The 27,500-nt window shown below is 43.7% G+C and overlaps 2 protein-coding genes across 2 annotated transcripts in view; one reads left to right on the plus strand and one right to left on the minus strand.

Annotated features, from left to right (window-relative positions):
• Window positions 1-12,500, plus strand: part of LOC109078030 (GRIP and coiled-coil domain-containing protein 2) — a 17,922-nt gene extending 5,422 nt beyond the window's left edge. Inside the window, exons 2-23 of the mRNA XM_042763256.1 lie at window positions 67-123; window positions 1,019-1,103; window positions 1,211-1,278; window positions 1,858-1,962; window positions 2,324-4,087; window positions 4,405-4,468; window positions 4,551-4,651; window positions 4,739-4,837; window positions 4,911-5,030; window positions 5,226-5,390; window positions 5,555-5,659; window positions 7,065-7,227; window positions 7,309-7,409; window positions 7,511-7,588; window positions 7,666-7,803; window positions 8,209-8,330; window positions 9,723-9,899; window positions 10,761-10,990; window positions 11,076-11,270; window positions 11,430-11,568; window positions 11,627-11,829; window positions 12,066-12,500. Of these exons, the coding sequence (XP_042619190.1) occupies window positions 67-123; window positions 1,019-1,103; window positions 1,211-1,278; window positions 1,858-1,962; window positions 2,324-4,087; window positions 4,405-4,468; window positions 4,551-4,651; window positions 4,739-4,837; window positions 4,911-5,030; window positions 5,226-5,390; window positions 5,555-5,659; window positions 7,065-7,227; window positions 7,309-7,409; window positions 7,511-7,588; window positions 7,666-7,803; window positions 8,209-8,330; window positions 9,723-9,899; window positions 10,761-10,990; window positions 11,076-11,270; window positions 11,430-11,568; window positions 11,627-11,829; window positions 12,066-12,139 (4,353 nt within the window). The 3' untranslated portion in view covers window positions 12,140-12,500. The remainder of the gene's footprint in view (window positions 1-66; window positions 124-1,018; window positions 1,104-1,210; window positions 1,279-1,857; window positions 1,963-2,323; window positions 4,088-4,404; window positions 4,469-4,550; window positions 4,652-4,738; window positions 4,838-4,910; window positions 5,031-5,225; window positions 5,391-5,554; window positions 5,660-7,064; window positions 7,228-7,308; window positions 7,410-7,510; window positions 7,589-7,665; window positions 7,804-8,208; window positions 8,331-9,722; window positions 9,900-10,760; window positions 10,991-11,075; window positions 11,271-11,429; window positions 11,569-11,626; window positions 11,830-12,065) is intronic.
• A 6,387-nt stretch (window positions 12,501-18,887) lies between these two features.
• LOC109078036 (E3 SUMO-protein ligase RanBP2-like) overlaps window positions 18,888-27,500 on the minus strand; it is a 42,571-nt gene continuing 33,958 nt past the window's right edge. Inside the window, 5 exon segments of the mRNA XM_042763257.1 lie at window positions 18,888-19,540; window positions 25,700-26,034; window positions 26,111-26,384; window positions 26,466-26,629; window positions 27,299-27,385. Of these exon segments, the coding sequence (XP_042619191.1) occupies window positions 19,232-19,540; window positions 25,700-26,034; window positions 26,111-26,384; window positions 26,466-26,629; window positions 27,299-27,385 (1,169 nt within the window). The 3' untranslated portion in view covers window positions 18,888-19,231.

The following is a 27,500-nucleotide window of genomic DNA, read 5'->3' on the forward strand; positions in this document are numbered from 1 at the left end:
AGTAAGAACATAGCAAACCTGGTGTAGCTGTAGAAGTGTGATATTGACGTCTCTCTCCTGTGACAGGACACAAACCCCGAGTCAGTGGCGTCTCCGGCGGGCCTGAGCTCCGGCAAATCCAAGGTAAGATCCTGCACTGCCTGACAGCTCATAGAGTCAACGCGTTTGAATACAAACGAGACGTTTCTAACACATGAACAATTTATGAGCACTTATGATTTACTTGTAGCTACATTTTAAGAAGGTCCATTTCTATTATTCAGCTTATAAAAGCTCAACTCTACCAGAATCCCAGAGTAGTTAAAATTCCCAAATTGTTCAATCAAGATAAGAAATGTTATTTTTTGTGTTTTGTTTGTTTTCAGTTCTGCTGTTGATTGCCTCGTTTTGTCTTTTCAAATACTGCATTACAAATAAAATCCACTCGGTGTTATTTTGATTTTGGATTGAACTAGCATTTATGTAGTACAGCAAATGTTAATTATGATTCTGATGTTACACTGAAATACATTTTTATTTTATGACAGCAAGGAAGATAAAGGTCTTGAACTTGTCGATAACAACTTCTTTTAGTTGATTTTCGCAAACTTAATCTGACGACTAAATTTCCCTCGTACACTGTATTTGTAAACAGTCTTCTTTGAAATAACAAAAGACAAAACCATAAGATGTTCCCGAATTCCTCTAAAAATATCGTTGTAACATTTAAGGTTAAAATGTTGCTGTGCATTTTAAGATATTGCTTTGTGTAAATATGTACATATTTGTATGTGTTTCATTGATAATAATGAAATAAAGATCGAAGGTAGAATCTTGTTTTATTGTTATTGCAGGTTAATTTTTAAATATATAGAAGATATGATTAAATTAAGATTTTGTGAAGGTCGTCACTGAATGGACCAAACAGCTTAAACATAGCTGAAAGACCTTCTTTCCTGTTTCGCAGAAGACAGTAAGAATAAGTGATAGCAGAATGGTCATTGTTGGGTTATTTTGTGTTTCATCTGTCTCTTTAAAGCTGGACACGCTGTCTAAAGAAGATCTGATCAAGTTTGCCAAGAAACAGATGGTGGCGATGCAGAAGATCAAGTCAAAATGCACGGGTGAGATTATAATAGTTGCTTCTACATTGTAAAAAATGATTTGTAAAACCTTAATACTGAAGTATAAGTATTGTTTTTTTGTTTTTTTTTCCATTTTTGTGAAACAGATTTAGAGAAGGAGATTGAAGTGTTAAAACATGCTCCGAGTGGCACAGAAGACTCCTCAGTTATCCAGGTCAGTGGCTCTACACACTGTCAGAAGTATATCTGTACAGATGTCACACGCTTAACACAGACAGGACAGCTTGGATCGTACAGCTTTACCAGACGGCTAGATTTCTAATGAAAACTCTGAAGCTAAAAGAAGAGAAGCACCGACCAGCTCTGCTTTCTTTGTCCACTGTGGGGCTGTTAAATGAGGAGCGGCGTGACACGATGACGTCCGCCGCTGAAGCAGGATGATCATGACACACAGAGAAGCAAACGTTCCCACACTGGCTTCAAAGGACATTTATTGACATAATATTATATGACTGTCGAATACTGTGTGAGTGTCATGGCCTTAAAAACAAACAGGCGTCTCAGTACAGTGCTGATGTATGAGTTAGCTGGAGTAATGTAGCTGGCTGATGAAAAGCTGTGAAGATTAATACTGTGCCTAACTCCATCAGCACGTCTGGTGTGTTCCTGTACCCGCTCCTCGTCGTGTCAAGAACTATAGATACAGTAGAGAGAATCAGCAGGAAACACTGCCTGTTTGCATATGAAAATGATTTGTGCAGGATGTTTGAGTTTGAGTTGATCGTCTCAACAGGAACTGACTGAGCGGATGGACGCTGTGCTGCTGGAGAAGGCTGAGAGTCAACAGAGCCTTGCGTTACTGCGCAAACAACACGAGGAGCTCCAGAAGCAGGCGCAGGTGTTTACAGCACGTTTCTGTTGTGGAAGGTTTGCTAGCATGCAGCAAATATAACGCATATTAAATATGATAAACTTAAAGTGTAATATGTAAAGTGAGGAAATAAATAAATACTGCACAAAATAAGGTATATATAAATGATCCAGTGAGGAAATCGTGTGATCATTTTCATGTTGTTTCTAAATTTCCCACTTACTCCTCCTTCTCGTCCTCTAAGATAATGAAGTCTAATGAAAGCTTGTGTTAGAGGGGATGAGACTCACAGTTATCAGTCCACCTGTTCTTCCTGTAACTGTACATGTAATATTGTATGAACGCCGCTGTGAGAAAGTGTCTGACTTTAGGTCACATGTATTTGCAGGAGACGAGGTCAAGATTAGCTGCTCTTCAGGAGGAACTAGACTCCAAAAACAGAGAGTGTACAGAAATGCAGAAACACACGGCTGAGCTCACTGCTGACTTCAAGACAACCTGTACTCAATACGAGTCCAAAATATCTCAGACTCGGGACGAGCTGGAAGAGGCCAAGCGCCAGTGGATGGCAGCGACGGAGGACCTGAAAGACTCGCACCAGACGAGCCTCACCGAGTCCCAGCAGGAGATGGAGAACCTGCAGAGGGAGATCCAGAGGCTGAACCGCCAGTACGAGGACGACGTGCGATACCTGGAGGAGCAGCTGGAGCTGAACGCGGCAGACTTCGAGAGGGAGCGCGAGCGGCTGCTTCTGCTCCAGGACGAGCTCTCGGAGCAGCTGGCGCTGAAGGAGGGCTTCCTGCAGGACGTGCAGGAGGAAGAGGAGGACGCTAACAGAGCAGGGCCTCCCAAACCGTCCCCGAGTGCCAACACATCGGACGACTCCAGCCACGAGGACAGCGTGCTGAATCTGGCACTGGAGGATCTGCAGTCTCAAAACATGATGCTTCAGGAAGAGCTTGTGTTTTTGCGAAATGTGAAGCGGGAGCTGGAGTCTGAGCTGAAGCAGGTGCGCGAGGAGTTCACCGTGGAGAAGGAAGAACTGGAGTTCAGAATCGACGAGCTTCAGATGAACCGAGGTGAAGAGAGACGCAGCGTCTCTGAAGAGTCCCACAGCGACGGCCTGAAGCAGACCTGCTGGAGTGCTGGAGGAGAGCAGCGAGACACACCCTCAGCTCTGTCTGGAGATCAGGAGCGAGCAGAGCGCTTCATGCAGCGGTACAGAGCCATGAAGGAGCACACGGCTGCCTCACTTCAGGGTCTGCAGGAGAAGCTCCGGAGCGTCTTCCAGGAGAGGGACCGCTTGCTGGAGCGCAGCAGAAACACAGAAGAAGCATCAGACCCAGACGAGGAAGGACTGCAGATGTCTTTTGAGGACCTACGGAGCAAGACTGAAGAAATCATAGTGAATCTTCAACACAAGGAGACGCTTGTCCTCGAGATGCTGAAGTACACGAGGTCTGACCCCGAGCATGAGCTCAAGGTCAGTAACCTGGAGAATCAGCTGTCCTCCATGACCGAGGAGAAGGATGAGCGCATAAAGACCCTGGAGGAGGACGCCAGCGCTCTTCAAGCCAGACAGGACGAGTGTCAAGACACCATCAGACTTCTCCAGTCTCAGATCACCGGTCTGTCAGAAGAGAGGGACGCCCTGCAGCGAGACACGGAGGCCAATCAGGAGCATCTCTCTGGCCTTCAGCGCCACATCGCTGAGATCCTCCAGCAGAGCTTCTCTGAGACGGAGGTGGACGGCTCGTCTGATATCTCTGCGCTGGTAGACCGTCTCTGGACCGCAGCTCAGGAGGAGAGAGCGGTGATGATCCAGCAGCTGGAGGAGAGAGAGGAGCGTGTCACCGCTGAGCTGCAGGCGCGGATCACTGACCTCCTGCGAGAGAAGGACCTGCTGAAGGCCAGTCTGGGGGACGTGGTGTTAGACACCGAGGGACTGCAGAAGGACCTGAGCCAAGTGCAGGCCATGAACGAGAAGCTGAGGGCAGAAAACCACAGTCTGCTCGCTCAAGTCGCTGACTTCAGCAGGGAGTCGCCGGATGAAACCGATGCTCAGGTTCAGGAGGCCAGCGAGCTCCAGCAGGCTCTCGCTGACAGAGACGCTCTGATATCTCAGCTCAGGGAAGAAGTCGCTCACTTACAGGTATCCAGTGTTTGTGATGCAAGCATGAAGTCAGTCACAGAGATCTCAGAGGAGAAAGAAAAGAATAGCAGGGTCAGCTTCTATAGACGTGCTTGAGAGACCAGAATGCATTTCATTTTTATGTTTCCATGAATTCTAATAACAGAGAGAGAGGGACAGTGGCAGGCTGTATTAGAAACCTCAGTCAATGCCTGGTGTTTCTCTAGACTAGAGCATCCGTCCACATTTTCAAATGATCTTGCATTAATAGTCTAAACATGCAGAATTGCTCCACAGAGATCTCTTATGTTTCTCTTCTCCTGACTGTCCATTTTCAGACGTGCAAGGAGTCATCGGTGTCTGATGAAAATGAACAAATGAAAGCGTTTTCTCATGAAATAGGTAAGTTCATTCATCTAAGACTTTAAGAAAACCTCTTGATTTCATGATGCCTGATATTCGTGATGATTCGTGTGTCATGTAGAAATGCTGAAGAAAGAAAGCAAAGATAAGGATGAACGCATGAACAAAATCAAAGCTGTTGCTGTGAAGGCTAAAAAGGAGCTGGACAACAGCAAGAAAGAGGTTTGAGGTGTCTCTTACTCGTGGAGACGGATGTCAGATAGCCGTGTCTGTCCGTGCTGTTGATCTGGGCTGTGTTTGGTGCTCTAGGTCATCTCTCTGAGAGAGGAAGTGGACCAGCTGAAGGCTGAGCGAGACAGATTATCACGCTCTGTGAAGGACATCATCCACGGCGCAGAGGACTACAAGGTTTGGAGTTCACTCCTCTAGTCTAGTCGAATTCATTTGTAGATGAGAGGTTTACCAGTGCTGTTTTTTCTAGAACCTGATGGTGGATTATGACAAGCAGGCTGAGCTGCTGGATCAGGAGAGAGAGAAGCTGGAGCAGGCCAGTAAACACAACGAAGAGTTAACCAAACGCCTTCACAGTGCAGTTCAGCAGGTACTCCAGCAACACCCGTCCGGCCGTCACGTGAAGCTAGTGTTACACATGAAGACAACACTCTGTTGCTCGTGACTGCAATCACTCAGCATCTAGCCTCTGATTCACGTGTATCTAATGACCTTCACACATGTTTAAGTGTTTGGTAACGGAAGCGTCTCTAACCAGTGATTATTTCGTGTGACTGTGTCTCAGCACGAGCTGCTGTCCTCAGAGCGAGAGGACCTCACGGCCCGTATAGAGACGCTGCAGAGTAACGTCACGCAGCTGGAGTCACAGATACTGGAGACGCAGAGGCTGAAGTGTGGGCTGGAGCGAGAGCTGGAGGCAGAGAGGCTTTTAAGAGAGCAGAAGTCGAAGGTACAGCAAACACTGACTTTCTGATGCATGCCTGCAGCAAAACCTCTCTATACGTATATCTCCTTCTGTCACTGGGATCGTAGGTTTGCGGGAAGGTTTTCTGTGGTTTCTTATTGAGGTTTTGAGGCTGTGCTTGGCTTCTTGATGGATGTGTGTTCTTGCAGGAGCATCAGTCTGCGGTCAGAGAGGTGGAGGAGCTCCAGGCTCAGCTCAGCAGACACAGACAGCAGCTCCAGCAGACGGCTCAGGAGCTCGAGCAGCTGCGCAAGGCATGACCCACGTCCTGATCCTAACCCCCCAGCAATCATACACACACACAGAGAGAGAGATACAGAGAGAGAGAGATACAGAGAGAGAGATACAGAGAGAGAGAGATACAGAGAGAGAGATACAGAAATACATAAATATAGATATACAGAGAGAGATAGAGAGAGAGAGAGAGAGATAGAGAGACAGAGACACAGAGAGAGAGAGAGACAGAGAGAGAGATAGAGAGAGAGAGAGAGAGAGAGAGAGAGAGAGAGAGAGAGAGACTCTTACACAGAGAGAGAGATACAGAGAGACAGAGAGAGAGAGAGAGATAGAGAGAGAGAGAGAGAGAGAGAGAGAGAGAGAAAATTGTCTCGTGTAAATTGTCTCGATACAGAGAGAGATACAGAGAGATAGACAGAGAGAGAGAGAGAGAGAGAGATACAGAGAGAGAGAGATACAGAGAGATAGATACAGAGAGAGAGAGAGAGAGAGAGATACAGAGAGAGAGAGATACAGAGAGATAGATACAGAGAGAGATACAGAGAGAGATACAGAGAGTACACAGGATTCTAACTAGAATCTGGATTTAGCTCAACATCAGTACCCAGTTAGGAATGGTTTGTAAACAGTATCAGGGTTTCTGTGGGTCTAAAAAAAAGTTGGCATCGGAGCACAAAGTCTTAAATTCATAAAGTCTAGGCACTAAATGTTGCATGCACTGCAAAAAAAAAAAAAAAAAAATGTCCTCCGTATTTTTGACTTGTATTAGAAAACAAACATCAAGATACATTTACTTGAGATAGAAAATGAAGATATGAAGTCTTGTTTTCTAAAAAAAAAAAATGGAACGAAATTAAGCAAGTTAATGTTTAAAACAAGAAAAAATGTCTGTAAATGAGGTGTGAAAACGTATTTTTTTCCTTTGAATCAAGTTGATTTTTGTGACCCGGTTGGCAGATATGTTTCTTGTTTTAATCACAAAGTCTCTTCATTTTGAGCAGATTCTAATCAAGCAAGACTTCTCATCTTCTGTTGTTCTGCTTCTCCAGTAAATGTATTTTGATTTAAGAATCTTTAGACTTTTACTCTGGAAAACAGGACAAAAATACTGAGGAAGAACATTTTTTTGCTGTGTGATCAAAACTAAAGTAATTTTCATATTACATATAACTTTTGTTTAGATTCATGAATTTCAGTAATAAAGAGCACTTCTGAGTTGTAGTATTGAACGTTGTGTTGCTGACAGCTCATTGTCTGCTCCACTGACATTCCCAGATTGAGACGGAACATACTGATGTGTTGTGCTCCCTGTATGATGCAGCTTGTGTGTTTAAGAGTTACACAAATGCAGTCATGTCATTCACAAACGCTGCTGTGACTGTGTTGAGTGCTGACCTCCTGCTCCCTCGTGTGATGCTGTAGGACGCTCAGCAGAGCTCACTAATGGACATGGAGATGGCCGACTACGAGAAGCTGGTGAAAGAGCTCAATCACAAGCTCTGCGAGAAAGACAAGCAGGCGGAGGAGCACGAGATGCAGATACAGGCTCAGAAAGAAGGAGAACAGCGGCTGAAGGAGGAGATCGGTACTAATGCATCCCGCGTGCTTGATGTTGTAATCTGTGAAAGAGTCTGCGATCAATCTCATTATGTGCTGATTCTCCCAGAGTCTCTGAAGCTGCTGCTGGATCAGACCGAAGACAAAGCCTCCAAGATGAAACAACTGCTGGTCAAGACCAAAAAAGATCTGGCAGACGCAAAACAGAAAGTGAGTCTCATGAAATCAGTCTCTGAATACACGTCCTTAAAAATGACCCTTATTTTAGAAGCTGAAGGGAATGATGTGAACTCTGATGTGGTTCTCCACAGGAAGCGGCGCAGATGATCTCGCAGTCTGCTCTGAGAGGAGATCTGGAGGCCCATCAGCAGCAGCTGGAGGAGCTGAAGGTAGGAGGAGGTGTGATGATGTTCTGGATCTCTGTGTGGTCTGCTGTGGCTCACTGGGTCGTGTGTGTCTGTCTCAGATCCAGTGCAGTGAGCTGACGGCCGAGCGTCACCGGCTGCAGGAGCAGCTGAAGCTGATGAGTGAGCAGCAGCAGCGGGCGTCCAGCTCGTATCAGCTCAGTCTGACCGCGCTGCAGGACCAGTGCACGGCCGCTAAGGTGCTGCAGTGACCTCAAGACTGCCTCCTCTCTCTGTTAGATGCACACAGTCCAGCAGCGTGTCCTTCTGCTCAATCCTGCAGACAGACTGAAGCTCTGACACTGGGATGTTTTCCACAGGACACTAGAGCTTCATTTTCTGCAGTCTTGTTAACCAAACATAATTATAGCTCGCCGTCAGCTCCTAATAAATCAGAAGCATTTCCTCTCGTTTCTGTTGCTCATGAGTTTCATGCTCTGGGGAAACGCACACATGATTTTATTCATTAGAGCGCTGTTTGCTTGAGCAAAGAATGCCCACGTCAGCGTTTGTAGCTCATGTCAGTAGCTGATATTTATACGTTTGGTCTACACTTGCTTTTGTCTCATATATATTTTTTCTCTCTCGTGTTGTTTTGGTTGCAGGCTGATCTTGCAGCGACGGTGTCTGAGTTTGAGAGCTATAAGGTGCGAGTCCACAATGTGCTGAAGCAGCAGAAACACAAGAGCTCAGCCCAGAGCGACGGCGACGCTTTCAAACAGGAGAGGTGACGTCATGTTATTGCTGCATTTAGTGCACCGCTTCTTCACGTTATTTTCTCCAGGAGTTTAGAGTGTGATTTCTCTTCTAGCTGCTGTTTCAGTGATCTGTGAAAGTGATTACTTTGTACAAAACGCTTTATAAACACTGGAAATGTGACTTTCAAATGACAGGTATCCTCTTATATTCAGAAGTGTTTATTTCAGTAATGAATGCCTGTTTTATCAGAATTCAGTAGAAGGAAATTACTAGCCATCAGAAGTTTCATCAGGTCTCAAGGAATTATTAATCTGAATATCACTGACATAATGAGCTAATTAACTACTGCCATGTTTCCAGACAATGTCTCCTTAGTTTTGCACATAAAAGGAAAAAAGTAGAGGACCTAACACTGAGCCCTGTGGCACACCATACTTAACTCGATATGACATTTCTTAGTTTAAATAAAGTGAGCATGGATGGATAAGTTCATAATAAGTGCAGTCTTTGTACTATGATAGGGCCTCAATCCTGATTATCACAGATATTTTTTTTTTCTAAAATAGAGAATGTTTGTGTGGGGGTGAGCGACTGACTGTGTGTATGAACTACAATGAAGGCAGTGTATCAATTTTTGATGGTGGTTAAACTGACTGCAACCAACCATGCCTTCAACGATTTAATCTGTTTGTAGTGAACAATCTTAACTGGAAGCCAAAGCATCCGTGCTTGTTTTGTGGACATGAAGAACACACAAGCTCTAGTGCGCACTCTAGTGTTGATGACTGTATAGGAAGACTTTTCATTGTCTGCTCCCCTGATTACAAATTAGTGCATTAAGTGCACTGAAATTGATTAATCAACAATTGATAAGATCAATGATAAAAGTGTTAATAATGGTGATAAATCGATAAACATTTAATCGGTAACATCTTTTGTACAGAAGAGAGCAGCATCAGTTTCAGAGAGCCGCTGGTTCATAAGGACATCTTAACGCAGTTATGTTCCAGACTACTGCAGGCACTGAATGAACATAAATATAAAGACATGACACAAAGTCAGATTTCTACAGCAACGCTCTTCACTCACCTCATTTACAAAACACTGATTCTGTATGCCTTAATTTACAGATTACTGAACTATATGTGCAAACCTGCAATAATTCAATAGTAGCCTATAACAGCTCTCCCACTTTAAATATCAATTTTGAGTCTAATAAATGTATTCAGATTCAGGCAGTTTCTTGTTAGTAAATGTTTAATGTCCTGTGGTTCCACCCATCAGATCTAGCCCTTGAGCAGAGCTGGTATCAAACAGGCCTCTTTAACTCGAACCGCTCGTGGTGAGAGTGAAATCAGTGAGGTTGCCCTCGGGTCTGTGCTGGCGTCTGCTCAGTGAGGATGTGTTTGTGTTGTGTCAGAGAGCACATGGAGGCCGTGGTGGAGCAGCTGCGCAGCCGGCTGCAGGAGACGCAGCAGAGCCTCCAGTCCAGCACCTCGGAGCTGCAGCAGCTGCAGGTGGAGCACGACACGCTGCTGGAGAGACACAACCGGATCCTGCAGGAGACCGTCAGCAAAGAGGCTGAGCTGCGAGAGAGGTACCAGCACACGCACATTAACCTGTTTGAGCTGAACTTGTTTGATTAGTAAAAACTAACCGCACCCGTACTCCTGCGTCTGCACTGCTGCAGATAGTTGAAACACTGAAGGGTTGACCAGCACAGTGTTTCTCAAAGACTTTCTCTTGCAGGATTCATGGCATCTCATCTAATGATTTTTATTTATTTTTTTAAATGTGGGTTTTCAAGCGAAGGTTTTCTTTAAAACTTCTGTAATGCCGTTGAACCACTGACGCATCAAATCAAAAACAAGAGTTTTCTGCTCAAGCGCTGGTGGCTGCGGTGCGGAAATCATAACGTCCACCGTGCTTTACACTGCCTCAAGCTTCCTGTGTCTGTTGATTTAGTGTTCTGCATTCACCTCTGGCTCAGTTTTTGTAGATGTGGTGGGAGCTCTTATCCTGGACAGTCAGCCAGTGTTGTCATTATGTTTGCTGCGGTGGCTCAGTGACACACTACAGATGAACGCTGTCAGAGCGCACGCGTCCCACCCGCTGCACGACACTCGAGATGATTACTGTCTGGCAGACACATGCACACAAAGCCACTATTGTTTGACAAAGCTTCTTTCAGCTGGCCAGACCCTGTCTGCTTGAGCAGACTCTCACGTTCCTTGTACAAACAAAGTGCTTTCAGTATTTAGCAAATCCTGTGAATGCATAAAAAAGCCTCTTGAGCACAAAACAGAATGAAATGCATCTGTTATTGAAAGTGACATGATGTGAGAAGAACTCGAGACACATTGCTCTTCGAGATGGTGGAGATGTTGTTTTCTCGTGTGCTCTGTGATGACGTCTCTCCTCTTGGGGTGTGTTTGTGACTGTGTGGCGTCTCTGACAGGCTGCTGTCGCTGCAGTCTGAGAGTGTGGCTCTGAAGTCTGAACACGGCCAGTGTGCGGCTTCACTGAGCACCCAGACCGAGGCACTGCGCAGCAGCTTCCGCGAGCAGATGCGCCATCTGCAGGACGAGCACTGCAGCACCGTAGAGACGCTGCAGCAGCAGATCAGCAGACTGGAGGCCCAGCTCTTCCAGCTGCAGAAAGAGCCCAGCAGCAGCTGCAGCAGCAGCGGTGAGAGAGAGCCACTGACACTGATGACCCTCCCTCGGGCTCAGCGTGTTTGACCTGAGCCTGTTTCTGTTTCTGTCTGCTGTAGGCACAGTGCATGTGCAGCAGAGCAGGAAGAGTCATATGGACAGGAAGCCCGCTGACGTTCCTCAGGTGGATCTGCAGGGCATGGCTAGAGAGGAGGGTGAGGGGATGGAGACCACCGAGACGGAGTCACTGTCGTCCAGCGGGACCCCTCTGCCCTCTCTGGAGCAGCTCCTCACCTCCGCAGACCTCAAACACGGTAGGCGTCTGTCTCAGGCTTCACACGTGTGACTGAAACACTGGAAGCATGCTGTGTTCCTGTCTTACTGTAAAGCCTGACATCCAAAATAATAGTCAGGAAAAAAACACAGACATTTGGTGCAGATGCTAATATTTGTATGATGATATTCTGATGTAGAGCCTGTTGTGTGGCACATGGAGCCCAGTAAAGAGGAGCTGACGCAGAAGCTGAGCACTGCCGCCCGCAGCGTGGAGCACCTGAACAGTCTGCTGCACGAGACCGAGGCCACCAACGCTGTCCTGATGGAGCAGAACACACACACACACACACACCTCGCATGTGTCTGAACACTGCCACTGAACACTGTTTCTGCAGCTTCTGAAGAGTGAGGTGCGTCGACTCGAGCGCAATCAGGAGCGGGAGAAATCTGTGGCCAACCTGGAGTACCTTAAAAACGTGCTGCTGCAGTTCATCTTCCTGCGCTCCGGCAGCGAGCGGCAGGCTCTACTTCCTGTCATTCACACCATGCTGCAGCTGAGCCCGGAGGAGAAGAGCAAGCTGGCTGCCATCGCTCAAGGTGCGTTCACCTCACACTCACTTCTCTACACACTTCCCTTTGACTGCCTAGTGTACATGTTCATGAAGTGTGACACACTCGCCTGAGTCAAGCAGGTCAGATCTCGTGGAGGAGGCATCCGCACACGTTTGAAGACTGGCTTGTCCCATCTTTATGGTAGCGGCGAGGAGCTGACGGGTGATTGGTTCATGCACATTTCCTGTCTGTCTGTAATGCTGTGATGTTTGTGTTTGTAGGTGAGGAGGAGTCTGCGGGCTCACAGGGGTCAGGCTGGACGTCGTATCTGCACAGCTGGTCAGGCATCAGATGAGAGGAGGACTCAGTCCAGCGGCGATCCTCCAGTCAGGACGCACACGCGCTGAGTGTCACCGCTAACATCAGCAGATCATCTCTCTGTTCATCCCGCCTTGTTTTTCTACTGAGTTACATCTTGTCAGTCCTGATGGGATTTTTTTTAATTTGGGTTATTGAAGATTATTCTGTGCTGTAAATCATAGAAAAAAGAAATGTTGGTCCTATGTATCATATTTTAATATAAATTATATCATTATCATTTTTCCACAAATTGCGTAATGGTAGTGTTTAAATCTCATATCCGTGAGAGTTCACTGAAGGAGTGTAAATACAGTCTCAGTCTGGAGTATAATCTAATTAAACCACTCTGAAAGCTGCTCCGTTTATTCATTGCAGTTTCTACACTTGATTTAAACTGATCTTAATCCTTGTTCTGTTCAGATCTGTTGTAGTTTGTGTGTGATTATGTGGAGTGCAGTCTTCAGTAATGTGGATCTTTTCAGCTCGGGGAAGGACTGCAGGCCTTTTCTCCTCATTTAGGTTTCATGATGGTGTTGCTGGAAGTGAATCCCTCATGAGGTGAACTGCATGTATACATATAATGCAACTCAACTTTACTGCATTTGTGAATAACTTTATAAATAACCAAGAGATTGATTTTTTATTTAAATAAAATAAAATAAAAAACTAAACCCGGAGATGGAACATTTGGGTGATAATTAGTGTTTTTGAGTGTTTTAATAACACTTCTGGAGACACTGTTTTCTGTTCCATTCATCAGCACTGCACTTCTGCCGTTAGATACTACTGTGCAGTGTCTGACATCAGTTTTGGTCCTGAAGAGTGTTCTCTGCACCTGAAACAGTACATGAGAAATACTCGGACGGTTTACTACTTCCGCCGGGATTTCTGAGTCTCTTTCTATCCCAGAAGTCCATGGGAGAGGAATAACAGGAGCAATGCAACTGATGCATTTAGTCACAAGATAACACAACATGGCAGATGTATGTTCAGATTGCATTCATACTGTATAGATCAGGGATCTCCAGCCCTGCTCCTGCAGACGGTTAGATTGAGGTTGGAGCTGAACTCTAAAGGACGGTAGCTCCCCAGGAGCAGGGTTGAAGACCCCTGCTTTAACCACAATGCACTCTGATTTGAGAGTACATACACTCGCTGAAGCACTGTTGTCCAAGACTCAGTGTGGAGAAGATTGACCAGCATGGCAGAGCCAGTGGAGGAGATGGATGACCACGCAGACCTCTGGAGGACTCTTTAGAGGAGCTAGTGGAGGACGAGCCCACATCGGATCTGGTGGAGTGCAAGACGGAGGGATGGAGACCTGTGGCGGAGCTAGCTGGACATAGCAGAGCCAATAGAGCTAAACTCTGAGCAGTAGCCAGAGGACCGGAGGACCAGGTAGAGCTGGTGGGAGTAAGGTCAACGGTGGAACCAAAGGTCTGTGGTGAACACAACTGGAGACTGCTGGTGGAGCTATGATCACCAGTCCTCTGGCTCCACCGTGGTCTTACTGAAGGGTTTTGGACAGGAGTGTCCAGTCCTGCTCCTGGAGGGCCAGGATCCTGCAGACTGTAGCTCTAACGCTCTTGATTGGCTGGTTGAGGGGTGTTTGATTGGGGTTGGAGCTGAACTCTGCAGGACAGTGGACCTCCAGGCACCGGTTTGGACACCCCTGGTGAGCACTGAGGTGGGCACATAAACGGACTCGTACTACCTCGGAGTGAAATGTCCAGCAACTGGCTCTTCTGTGTCTCAACCCAGTACATAGTTTTAGACTAGTATCATCTAAATAACTGCTAATTAGAATTTACAAATCCACACATCTGTGAATAAGCACTTTCAGTACAACAAATCAGTAAGTATGGAAGCTAAGGGAAATGGGTCTGAACACAGGTACAGAATCTGAACTCACAGATGATGCGTTACACACACACACACACACACACACACACCATCCAGTCGTTCACAACCACTGCCATCTGGGTAACACTTTATAATAACCTTCGTTAATGAATCATTAACAAACATTATATAATGCTTAATGGATCAATAGGTAATATATATTCAAAGAGTTAGAAACGTGAGATAATGTGCTTGTTAATGTTTGCTAATGAACTTATTACACATTAGATAATGTTCAAACAAATCATTTCATGTACGTTCAAATGCTTACAAATCTCATTAAACTTTTGATTCATGTGCTTGAGGTGTGATACAGGTTAGGGTTAGGGTTAGGACAGGTTTGGTGGTGTGGGTGTTAAAGGGTCAACAGTGTACAGGGGTCAGTTTGATTATTATAAAGGAACAGTTCAATCTGTTGACGTTATATTGTGTTGATATAATGTATCAAAACAATATAGTTTATTATAGTATATATTTTATATTAATATATATATTATTATATTGTATTTTGACTTGTTTTCCCGTTTCTTTGTGATTCAAGGAATATCCTGTTTGATGATATACTGAAGAGTAGTATACTGATGTGAGTGTTGAGTAGGCCTGTCACACAATATATGTACATGACCTCAATCATTTTTGGTGATGCAATATATTGCCTAATATATTTACATAAAAATTAATGTCACCATGTTTTTTGCACCTGTGTCTTTTGCAGCTTCTCGTACATAACGTGGTGTAATAGTGCTAGTTTTAAAACATGTTTCAACAAACAAAGTTTCATCTGCAGATGTGGTCTTGTTTAGGGATCTGTGTCTTTGTGCACACGGACATCTGACTGAGGAGTAGTGACTGTGTTTTTCAGCAATAGTCTGCACCCTTCATTTACAGAGAAAAGAAGGTCCGGTTTTCTCTGTTAATGAAATTTTTTCCCTACTTTTTACTTTGCACTTTTTGTTAGAAAATGTTAATTTCCTATTTATTCAAGTTTTTTAAGGTATCTAATATTTTGACTTAATTTCCATGATCTAAATATTCTTATTTAGTAGGCCTTCTTGCATGATTATGCTGTTATATTATGATTATATATTCAGTGGCATAAAATGGTCTTAAAATGACAGTAATAGAGTTTATCGCAATTATTTCTGGGGCAATATATCGCACAACAAAAAGTTGTTATCGTGACAGGCCTAGTGTTGACACGATAAAAACATGTTTTTGCACCAAAATTACAATCTGTTATGTCTTCAGCAAGCATTTAGCTAAACTTAACCAGCCACCCTTCACACAAACCTTGTTACAGCAGCTAACAGTCCACTGCCCAAAAGATACTAATGATTAGCAATCGTTTACATTTACAAATGATGAGGAGTTTCCACTTTAAATTGGCTCCTGCAAAAACATGAACGAATGATTAATAAATTATTAGTAAAGATAGGGTAAATTCAGGTATTTCGGGACATTTTTGGCCATTGAGATGACTGTTAATAAAGGTATTAACAATTAGTAAACATTTATAAACATTTGCAAATTATGAATATTGTCCACTTTAGATTGTGTACTGCAAAAACAATAAGTTATTAATAGATCTACACCACAAACAACCAACAAATGAAGATCATATGAACTAAAAATGTACTAACAATTTTAAGCATTTCAGTTTACATTAAATAATAATGTTAATCATTAGGAAACATTGACAAGAACATTATCTCGTAATCTCTAATTACAAATATACATAATTACAGAAATACACATTCCAACTATTACTTCAATAAGTTAAATAATACTTACACAATTTATTGATAATAAGTCAATTGATTTATTAATAATATATTTTTAACACCGTTTTGATACATTTTCTTAAATTTGCAAAGTGAATTACATAATTTTAATTCCACAATTAATTAATAATTTCACAATTATTCCATAGATTTACCCCTTTGACAGATAAACACCTATTTTTAGCATCAGTTCTTTCCCTTACGTTTTTAAACATATACATTCCTCTTAGTTTATACTGACTCTCTCTTATTTTGAACAGCCTCTGAATACAATTTGGAAGTAAATTGTCATAAACTTTGTACATTACCTGTGCTGTATATAAATCAACCAAATCAGCAAATTTTAAAGCATGTAATTTGATAAACAATGTTTGTTGGTTCGTAATAACCAACCTGTTATTTTTTTGTAACATATAATGAATTTGTATTAGTTTTATATGTATGACCCCACGCCTACACACAATAAGTAACGTATGGGACTATGAGTGCATAATACAATATCAGAATAGTCCATCTGCCGTCAGTGATTCAACCGTAACATTATGAAGCGACAAGAATACTTTCTGTACACGAAGAAAAAAATAATGACTTCATTCAACAATTCCTCTCCTCTGTGTCTCTCCAAATCAGCGTAGTGCCATTTTGGAGAATATGATCTGAACGCAGGCGGCATACGCTCTTTTTTTTCAGCCGTGGCACACGGATACGCTGTTTTCTTTCAAATCAAAGCGTAACTATACGTAGAAACGTATCCTTGTGGCACGGCCACAATCAGAGGTTCTGGTGTATATTGACATGACAGTGTCACACAGTTGCTGCAGATTGATCGGCTGCACATCCGTGATGTGAATCTCTGTTGGATGAGATCTGGTGACTGTGGAGGCCACTGGAGTTTAGTGAACTCACTGTCATGTTCAAGAAACCAGTCTGAGATGATTCGAGCTCTGAAGTAGCCATCACAAGAGAGGGGTGGACCTGGTCAGCAGCAGCAGTACTCAGACAGTGCTGATTAAACAATGCTCAGCTGGGAAGAGGCACAAATTCTGAAGGCCAAATTCAGCCAAAACCTATATATTTTAGGCAATATAAAAATCCTGGCCAGAATTTGTCTGGGAAAAAGGACACGTATGCTCACCCTAGATATTAGCATTAACAAGCAGTTGAACAGGGTGAGTGAATGTGAACAATATAATAGTAAGAACAGGAAGTACCAGCCAGCTGCATCTTCAGCGACCCTCAAGACCTCCATCAGCTGCTTCTCTTCTGGACACAAATGACCCTGAGAAACATCTTAGTGTGTCATTCTGCTTTTATTCCTACAATTACAGTCGAAAATCCCTCAGTTTTCTTTCAGCTTCACCCTGCACTTACATGAGAATTACGTGTATTTATCAGTTCTCAGAAGTACATCAAATTAACACCTACACACTAAAGAGAAAAGTGGAGTTGAAAACTAGCCCTGAAGAGTGCATTTACTGCACACAGGTGAATAAAAACTCCTGATCTCATAATCAGAGTTACATAAAAAAAGATGTCCTGTTCTTATAATGGTAGTGAATGGGTGTCCAGATTTTGAAACCCCAAAAGTGCATGCATCCATCCATCTGCTGGAACACCACTCTCTCGTGAACGCAGAAGCTACAGATTATAGTTTAGTTATAAATATGGATATTTTTCTTACAAAAAAAGATAAATTCACTTCAGAAGGCCTTTATTAACTCGCGGAGCTGTGTGGAGCACTTTTTCGGGCCCCATTCACTGCCATTACAAGAGCCAGAACATTGGTGAATGTAACTTCGATTGTCAATTCTTCCACATGTACAGTACGTACATACAGAGAATTGAAATTGTGTTACTGCCTGGGACAGAAGAGGGACGGGGGGGCAAGTTCGGGAGCGAGTTCAGCTTCCTGACAGCCTGATGAATGAAGGTGTCCTTCAGTCTGCTGGTCCTGGCCTGGAGACTCCACAGTCTCCTCCCTGATGGCAGCAGACTGAAGAAGCTGTGTGACGGGTGAGTGGGATCACTTGCGATGCAGAGGGCTTTGTGAGTGAGACGGGTTCCTTAAATGTCCTAGAGGGAGGGGAGAGAGGCATCAATGATCTTCTCAGCTGCTCTCACTATGTGTTGAAGAGTCTTCCGGCAGGACGCGTTGCAGGCGCCATACCACACAGTGATGCAGCTGGTCAGAATGCTCTCGATGGTGCCTCTGTAGAAGGTGTACATGATGGGGTCTGGGGCTCTGGCTCTCCTCAGTTTGCAGAGGAAGTAGAGACGCTGCTGTGTTTTCAGTCCAGGTCCTCTTGTGACACTGTCACGTAAGAGACATGCTTTACCGCTCTTTTTATTGCAATGATTTTATGTATGATAGTTTTATCTGGTTTACATGTTTTCTTAAGTCCATTTTATTCCTCTTAACGTTTTAGTGTGCATGTGTCTTTAAGAATTGTACGGTTGCTCTGGAAGGAGGAACATAAAGAGAGCAGCATGGCCAACACAGAGCTACTAAACTTACCTGGATTGCGGAGTTTCCTTTGTGTGGACTTACCTACCCAGACGCGCTTGCAAGCTTTTGAATCATCACTCATCTTGGACTGTATACACTGCTGGACTCTCACTTTGGGACTCTTTTAGCACACTAGGATTCTTGGACTGTTTTAGGGTATGATGCAATGAACCGTATGCTTTTAACAGTTTTCCTGGTTTTATTGTGTGGTTTTAAAGTCCTGTGAACTTTGTATATACATCTTTCTTACTAAACTGATCTCTGCATTGTCATTCTTTTAACAACTACAAACCTCCCACACAGTATAATCTGACCCCATTTTAAACGTTGTAACCCAGAAGAAAGTCTTCTATACCTAGAATGCCTTGAGGGTCAGTAAATCAATTAAATCTTTTTAAATTAAATTAAATTAAACTAAACATTTTGGGTGAACTATCCCTTTAAGTTACCAGTTGTCCTGAAAACGTTGTCAAAACTAAAGGAGAAATAAAGCAGCTTTGCATTTGAGAGCATTTACAGTTTCTCATCAACAATGACACACTCTGAATAAGTAGTGAGTTGCCAGATGTTTATTTTATATTCAGGAGACTGAAAATTGCAAGCAACATGGCTGCGTTTTTGTGGACCTCATGCCAGTGAAGTGACCTTTCAACCAAATACACACAAAGAAAGCCTTCGAAAGATTCACATTCTGTCCAATTGAGCCCCTGTAAACATGAGGAAACTAACAAGTTCTGTAATAAAATAAAGTTTTTCTTCTTTTGCAAAGCATGAATTTTATTGTCAACTAGTGCTGTCCACTTTATTAACATACAAACAGGACAAGAATAAAACCACTGCATATACAAATTCTGATTCACACAAAAGTTCAGGGACCAGTAGTTTGTGTATAAACAGCTCAAAAAATCTGTCCACAGTCTGAGATGGTGATGGTTTCCGTGGGTGTACCATCTTTAGTGCCCAGCTCTCCGATTCTCCTCACCACATCCATGCCGTCTTTGACGAATCCGAAGGCCACATGCTTGAAGTCCAATTGCTCTGCTTTCTTGAGGGTGATGAAGAACTGTGAGCTGTTGGTGTCTCTGCCGCGGTTGGCCATGGACAGCAGCCCCGGCCCCGTGTGCCTCACCTCGAAGCTCTCGTCCTCAAACTGCCCTCCGTAGATGGACTTCCCTCCCGTCCCATCGTGGTTGGTGATATCACCACCCTGCAGGACCCAAACACACACACTTGAGTTATTTAAATAGCCATCAGGAACCAAAGCTAGAAGCAGAAACACTCCAGATATTTCAGACCGTCACCATGAACAGTATCTAGTGTTGGATAAGTTCAATACTGACCTGTCTGGCTCCAAGCAGATCCTTTACTTTCACTGAGATACTACTACACTTTTGTTAATAAACTGCTCAAAAAAATTAAGGGAACACTTAATCACAGTATAACACCGATTCGGTTAAACTATGAATCAGAAGTGATTGCGAGTCAGTTTTAACTTTTACCTGCTTTGGTGCAAATGAAAGTGACATCAGGATCACTGGAGAGGCAACAGCTGAACAACCCCCCAAAAGGGAATGGTTCTGCAGGTGATGGCCACAGACACTTGCTTCTTCCTGACTGATCTGTCTCTAGTGTTGTTTTGTTAGGGTCTTTCTCACTACTTGTAGTATGGGGCAGTACCTGCAGCCTAATCAGGTTGTACAGGTCGTCCAGCTTCTCCAGGATGGCACATCCACAAGTGCTGTCGCAAGGAGAGCTGGACAGGACCACAGAAGAGCACCAACCAGAATCTGCTCCTTTAACCCCTTAACTGTCACCGTCCCACCTGTGGGACGCTTGGCGCTCTTTTTTTTGTTGTCCTTTTTCTCTATAAAATCTTTTAGTAATCATCATAAATTATATATCATTTGAAAGCGTAGAAGCCCAAGATTCATCCTGTGAAAACCATTTTGAAATCGGACATTGCGTTACCATGGAAATAGTAATTTAAAATCTTATGGCGGTCTCCTCCCCCTTAGTGGGCAGTGTCAAGTGTCATATTACAAAATGCATTACGGTATTTTAGAATCAAAACTTTTTATAATCTTGGCAACAAACATATCATTGGAAAGGTCTGAGTCTCAGGATTCCATATTTGGTGGTTATTTTGAGTATTGAAGTAAAATATACAGAGAAATCTAGGGAAAAATTCATTAAACAAAATTCAAAGGAGTTTTGATGGCTCCCAGTGGCTGTTTGTGGTATGACGCCCTAAATAAAATCTCACAGGAACCTCAATTTTTTTCATATCAACTTCAAATTTGGAACAAAACTTATTTAGACACAAGGCTTTAAATTTACACCAATTTTAGAGTAAAACCTGTTATGTAAAATATTTATAATAAATAAAATAAAATAAAAATAATATAGCGCATTTTATTTACAGTACATTTAAACTTCTATAACTTTTTGATACTTTAATTTTTTGAAAAAATTCCACTTTTGCCAAAATCTGCTTCTTTAAAAAGAGACCAAGCTTAGGTCTATATTCCAAAGTGTTCATAAAATACAACAATTTAAGTTTGGATAGTGCACTTTAATGCCTATTTAAAAAATGGGGGGTGACAGTTAAGGGGTTAAGCAGGAGCAGGAGGAGCACTGCCAGAGCCCTACAAAATGACCTCCAGCAGGCGACTGGTGTACAGACTTCACGAGGGCCAGATGTCCTGTAGTGGGACCTGTGCTCACAGTCCAGCACCGTGCAGCTTGAACACCAGAACACCAGGTCTGTGGAAGCGTCTAGAGATGCTGTGGGGAATGTTATGCACGAGCGGTTTGGCAGTGGGTCAGTGATGGTCTGGGGAGGAATATCCTTGGAAGGGTTGCCCAGACCTCCATGTGCTAGCCAATGGTTCCCTTACTGCTGTTAGGAACTGGGATGAAATCCTGGTGCTGTGGCCCTGGGTTTCCAGCCTCATGTGTCCAGAGAGTGTAGGCAGCTTCTGGATGATGAAGGCCTTGTAGTGAACGGCACATTCCAGGACCCCTCTCGGACTGCAACAGTGGACAGGTTTGCCACATTTGGATTGGATCTTGGTGGACTAACATGAGCAAACTGTTCAGCGCCATCAGATAAAGATGCTCTTAGAGGGCAAGACGATGACCTCTGGTACAAAGTCCAGGAAGGAGAGGACTTCTCACTGGTCCACATGCAGTCAGTCTAGAGACCGATTCCTAAGGTTTGGTCTGTGACCAGCATAAAAACTGCAGCAGCAGAGAGGTCACAGAGATCTATCAAATCCATTTAGAACCGTTTTCAAACCTTAAAACTGATGCACACAACACCACACCCATCTCATGCTTGTTCAGAAGAATAAGGATTCTTAACTGCACCTATGTGTAGTTTAACATATAACACAAATTCAGCTTTTTATGGACAAATGAATGCATGCATGACAGTTTGATCTTTTTCCTTCATGTTTGGAACATTGCCAAATGTATTCTGGTTGTGGTTTGGTAAGTGTACAATGCATTGGTAGAACTTTAAAAGCCTTTAATTATAAGACAGGGCTACATATTAAAAACGCGTATCAGCCCAAGCAGGCCTTCATCAGGGTGTTTGACAATAGAGAGTGAGAAATGGTTCAATAGATACACCTGTGACTAAACATTTTCAAGATCTATCCACTAGACGTCTCTTTGGAGTTTAAGAGCTTTCTCTAAATAAATAGAGCTGTGATTATACATTTTCAGGATCTAACTACTAGATGTCTCTTAGGTATTTTTGAAATACGGACTTCTCTAAATGTGTTTGGACTTTGGCAGTGAGCTCCACGGGAGGAAAGAAGCGTGGGCCACACCACCTTGAGAAGAATGGAGAATACAGTAAGAGACTACAAGTTCACATTATATCACTAATCTTTCATTTAAATCAACTGACCAACTCCCTCCAGTTTGCATTAATTGTAAATGACTGTACAGCTTCTGTTGGGAGTGTTCTCATACTTCCAAGCTAAAAGTCCAAAGGTAAAGGTAGCCAAGGTAAGTGGTCATCTGACATACTCATAAATGCACCTTAAGAGACACATGATCCATGATCAGCGTCCTCAGTGACGTGAGTAACCCATCACTACAGCACTGACAGTCCTGAAGCACTACAGACCGTCCAGGAGCTCTCTGATGTCCTGATCCTCCATCATCTCATCAGGAATTCTGAATCCAGTCCTCAGTGGGTTGATGATTTTGCTTTCCATTTACCATTGTTACATCATTTTCTTCTCAACGAATTAAACAGTGTATACAAGTAAAGATTTTCAACTCATTTCATTATATGTATATTTCATTAATTGAGATCCAATGTGAGAGTGTTCCCTTCATTTTTTTGAGCAGTGTATTATGAATAGTATTTTTGTTATTTTCTGTTGGATTAGCAACTTTGTTGTTTTTGTATTATTTGTTTAGTAGGAATATATAGTGTTTATTGCTTTTAATTTTAGTTATTTAAGCACTTGAGAAATGGTGTCCTGGAAACTACCTGGAATGAAATGTTCTTTATATTTTATTTCAGTTCATGTTTATTACAAGTAGTGAAAAAGTTTTTGTAATGATCATGGTTTTAAATAACTATAAAAACTCTGCTTCTTAACTGCTTTGGATAAAACGGTCTGTTAAACGAATAACTTGGGCATTATTGAAAGGTGTGCATTATTTCTTGACTTTATAGAAAATAATTGCAATAATTATTGTTTTAACATTAAGAATCTTATTTCAATGAACTGATCCAGTAAAAACATTGATGTAAACATATTCATGCTGTGTTTTTATTAAGGGTGTGACGATAATACGATTTGACTGTTTGAATGCATCACGATTCTCTCTGTAATCGATTCTGACCATAGTTTTTAACAGCAGATGGCGCTCTACTCTAGTTTTTAACCGCACTCTCAGATCTCGATGGCGCCGCACACGGCTGCTCCAGTGCTTGGCTCTCCAGTGTTTGTACTGTTTACAGTAATATACTAGATCGCTGTTACACCACAATAAAGGATGCATATCACTCTGTTCCACGAGCAGCTTTAGGACTCTCTGATCACTGTTTGGTTCATCTTATACCGACCTACAGGCAGAAACTTAAATCTGCTAAACCTGTAGTAAGGACTGTAAAGACATGGAGCAGCGAAACAGAGCAGGATTTACAAGCTTGTTTTGACCTCACTGATTGGAGTGTTTTTAAAGCTGCTACCACCGATCTGGATGAACTCACAGAGACTGTGACACCCTATATTAGTTTTTGTGAGGATATATGCATTCCTACCAGGACTTATTTAACATTCAACAACGATAAGCCATGGTTTACAGCAAAACTCAGACATCATCAGGCCAAAGAGGATGACCCTGCCCCCCCCTCCTGCTCTTCAAATCTGTGAAGATGATGTGCGCCAGGTCTTCAGGAAGAACAAAAGAAGAAAAGCACCAGTTCCAGGTGGCGTTACACCAGCCTGTCTGAAAACCTGTGCTGACCAGCTGGCCCCCATCTTTTCACAGATCTTCAACAGATCTCTGGAGTTGTGTGAAGTGCCTTCCTGCTTCAAACGCTCCACCATCATCCCCGTTCCAAAGAAACCCAAGATAACAGGACTTAATGACTACAGACCTGTCGCTCTAACATCTGTCATCATGAAGTCATTTGAAAAACTGGTTCTAGCTTATCTGAAGGACATCACTGGACCCTTACTGGACCCCCTGCAGTTTGCTTACCGAGCAAACAGGTCTATGGATGATGCAATCAACATGGGATTGCACTTCATCCTGCAACATCTGGACAAAACAGGGACTTATGTGAGGATCCTGTTTGTGGACTTTAGTTTGGCTTTCAACACCATCATCCCAACAGTCCTCCAGACCAAACTGACCCAGCTCTCTGTTCCTAGCTCTATCTGTCAGTGCATCACCAGCTTTCTGACAGATAGGCAACAGCTAGTGAGACTGGGGAAATTCATGTCCAACAGCTGCTCCACCAACACTGGTGCCCCTCAGGGATGTGTTCTCTCCCCACTGCTCTTCTCCCTCTACACCAATGACTGCACCTCTAAAGATCCTTCTGTCAAGCTCCTGAAGTTTGCAGACGACACTACAGTCATCGGTCTCATCCAGGACGGTGACGAGTCTGCTTACAGACAAAAGGTTGAGCAGCTGGCTGTCTGGTGCAGTCTTAACAACCTGGAGCTGAACACTCTGAAAACAGTGGAGATGATTGTGGACTTCAGGAGAAACCCCCCTGCACTCCCCCCCCACTCACCATCATGAACAGCACTGTGGCTGCAGTGGAGTCATTCAGATTCCTGGGAACCACCATCTCTCAGGACCTGAAGTGGGACAATCACATTGACTCCATTGTTAAAAAGGCCCAACAAAGGTTTTACTTCCTTCGCCAGCTGAGGAAGTATAACCTGCCACAGGAGCTGCTGAAACAGTTCTACTCAACAACCATATAGTCTGTACTGTGCACTTCAATAACTGTCTGGTTTGGTTCAGCTACAAAATCAGACATCAGAAGACTACAGAGAACGGTTCGGACTGGCTGAAAGGATTATTGGTACTCCCCTGTCCACCCTTCAAGAACTGTATACTGTACATCCAGAGTGAGGAAAAGGGCTCAGAAAATCACTCTGGATCCCTCACATCCAAGTTACCCCCCTTTTTGAGCCATCTGGCCGGCGCTTCAGAGCCGCAAATACCAGGACAGTCAGGCACAAGAACAGTTTCTCCCCCAGGCAATCTACCTCATGAACAGTTAAATGTTACCCACTTATGCAAAAAATGTGCAATATTCTTATATTTATTTGTTACCCCTCCATCCAAGTATATCCCTGCATCTTACTCTGTTCTATTCCATTATCATCTACAGCACAACTGTTCATACAATTTATTTATTTTTCGATTTATTTAGCAATATTTGTCTGTTTTTTTATTGCCTGTGTTGTTGTTGTCTCTGTGTACCGGAAGCTTGTCACTAAAACAAATTCCTTGTATGCGCAAGCATACTTGGCAATAAAGCTGTTTCTGATTCTGATGCTCACAAAGAAGAGCGCTTGTGCGTTTGGCTGTGTAATGTAAGTGTTTAAATGTACTTGCACCTTTATGCATGCCGCGAGATTAATGTAAACACAGCCCACTGTGAACATCCTTTTAATTCACTTCAACCTTTTTGAACTGTATGAATGATTATTTAAGGTTCAAGTGGTGCGTAAGGACCTGGAAGCAAGCAGAGTATGGCTGTATCTAAAGGGCACAGTGCCATCTGCTGTTAAAAACTAAGCTCAGTATCTGTTCATCATCGCACACCTAGTGTTTATATATAAAGCATCAGTGCATGACGGTGTGTCCTCACCTGACACATGATGCCCGGGACGATCTTGTGGAAGACGGACCGGCGGTAACCGAAGCCCATCTCTCCCGTACACAGAGCCCGGAAGTTCTCCGCCGTTCTGGGCACGATGTGAGCGAAGAGCTCCATGACGACTCTCCCAGCATGCTCCTCATCTATGGAGATGTCGAAGAACACCACAGGGTTGGAGTCTCGAGACAGCGCCTCAGCGGCAGACATCTGAACAGCGTCAGTCTGCAACATGCGACTCTGGCAGTCAGTGAACGCTCGTCTGAAGGACTCGGCCAGCTCTGGAGTCTTGAACTTGGCTGCCAGCTGCTCCACTTTCCCGTCTCCCTCTGTGTGGACAAACATACAGACGTGAGGACAGCGGCGGCAGGGTGATGTGTGTGAGGCGAGGAGCGAGGGCTGTACCTGAGTAGTCTGTGGCGGTCCAAACCAGAGCATTAGCAGAGGTGTTCATGGGCTTGAGCTCGATGCTCGGGCTGATGGTGTGGTTGGCGCAGACCTTGAACACCTGCTCGCGTCTCATCAGCAGGCGGTAGCTCTTCTTCACGGGGTGGAAGAGGATCTTGATGTCTCCCACGCCGCGCTCCTTCCACTGGTTGAGCTCGCGGTCCCAGCGGTAGAGTTTGGCTCTTTCTTTGAACAGGATCTCCTCGTCCTCCTCGCCGGACCTCACCTCCACCTGCAGGAGCCCCGTCAGCACACGTCACACTTCTCCAGAGACACGAGCAGCACAGCTAACAGCACCACAGCAAACACTCACCTCAGGCAGCGACACGATCGGCTCAAAGTGGATCTCGTCACTGTGGGGCGTCTCTTCATCACTGCCCTCCTCTTCTGCTTCACCGCGAGTCTTTTCTCCGTCAGTTTGTGCCGCTGCGCTTCCAAAGACTGGGGCTCCGGTGTTTGACCACGTGAAATTATCATCTGCAGAAAGAAACGATGAAAACAGCATACTCCCAACAGCAGCAGTAAGATAACATGCTAGCACTTTCATTATACTAATTCATATTAATGCTGCCAACACACACACAAACAAACAAACATTATGAATGGTTTGAGACGTTTATGGCAGTGTCTGAAAGGTTTGAGCTTAGTCACAAGTTCTAGACAACAGGGCTGAGCGCTAACATAACATCAGAAAACACAATATACAGTCTGTTCATCATTCACTTTTCATGGAATTTGTGATTTGCAAACTATTTATTACCAGAACACACCTATTAGACTCCCGCCTCATATGACACCCAGTGTTTTCTGCTGAAGCACAGAAGAACTGAAGTGTCGTGTGTGTGGAATAGCACTGAGTTGAAATTTATAATTTAGTGTGAATATTGACCTCAGGCCTTGTATTGATGAGAGCAGCATCACAAACCCTAAACAACCCTTTTCTGTCTCGTTCTCTGGTTCAGCTGACAAATCTGTCATGAAGACATACTGACTGTATAATAACATCTCCATGTAATGTTTTTTTCTCTGCCTTACAAGCGAGCTCAGTAGAAAGCCGTGAGAATGGGACTGCACTGTTTACTACGAGAATCACTGCTTCGGTCTCATGAATCAGACTGGAGAAGTGGGAAACAGGTAAACACTCACCTTTTTTGCAAAATGCTAATTCACCTGAAGCCTTTGCCAGTTCTCCAAAAGACAGCCCAGCTGCAGAGTTAAATCCAAAAGACAGACCTGATGGAGGAAAGCAAACACTCATTCAAACGAGCGCTCAATCATCATGTGCGGTTCAGTGTGTGACACGAGTGTGTCTGAGCCGGACCCTCGCTCACAGCTCACGCGCTTCTGT

Source organism: Cyprinus carpio, chromosome A9 (assembly GCF_018340385.1).
Source record: "Cyprinus carpio isolate SPL01 chromosome A9, ASM1834038v1, whole genome shotgun sequence".
Taxonomy (NCBI): domain Eukaryota; kingdom Metazoa; phylum Chordata; class Actinopteri; order Cypriniformes; family Cyprinidae; genus Cyprinus; species Cyprinus carpio.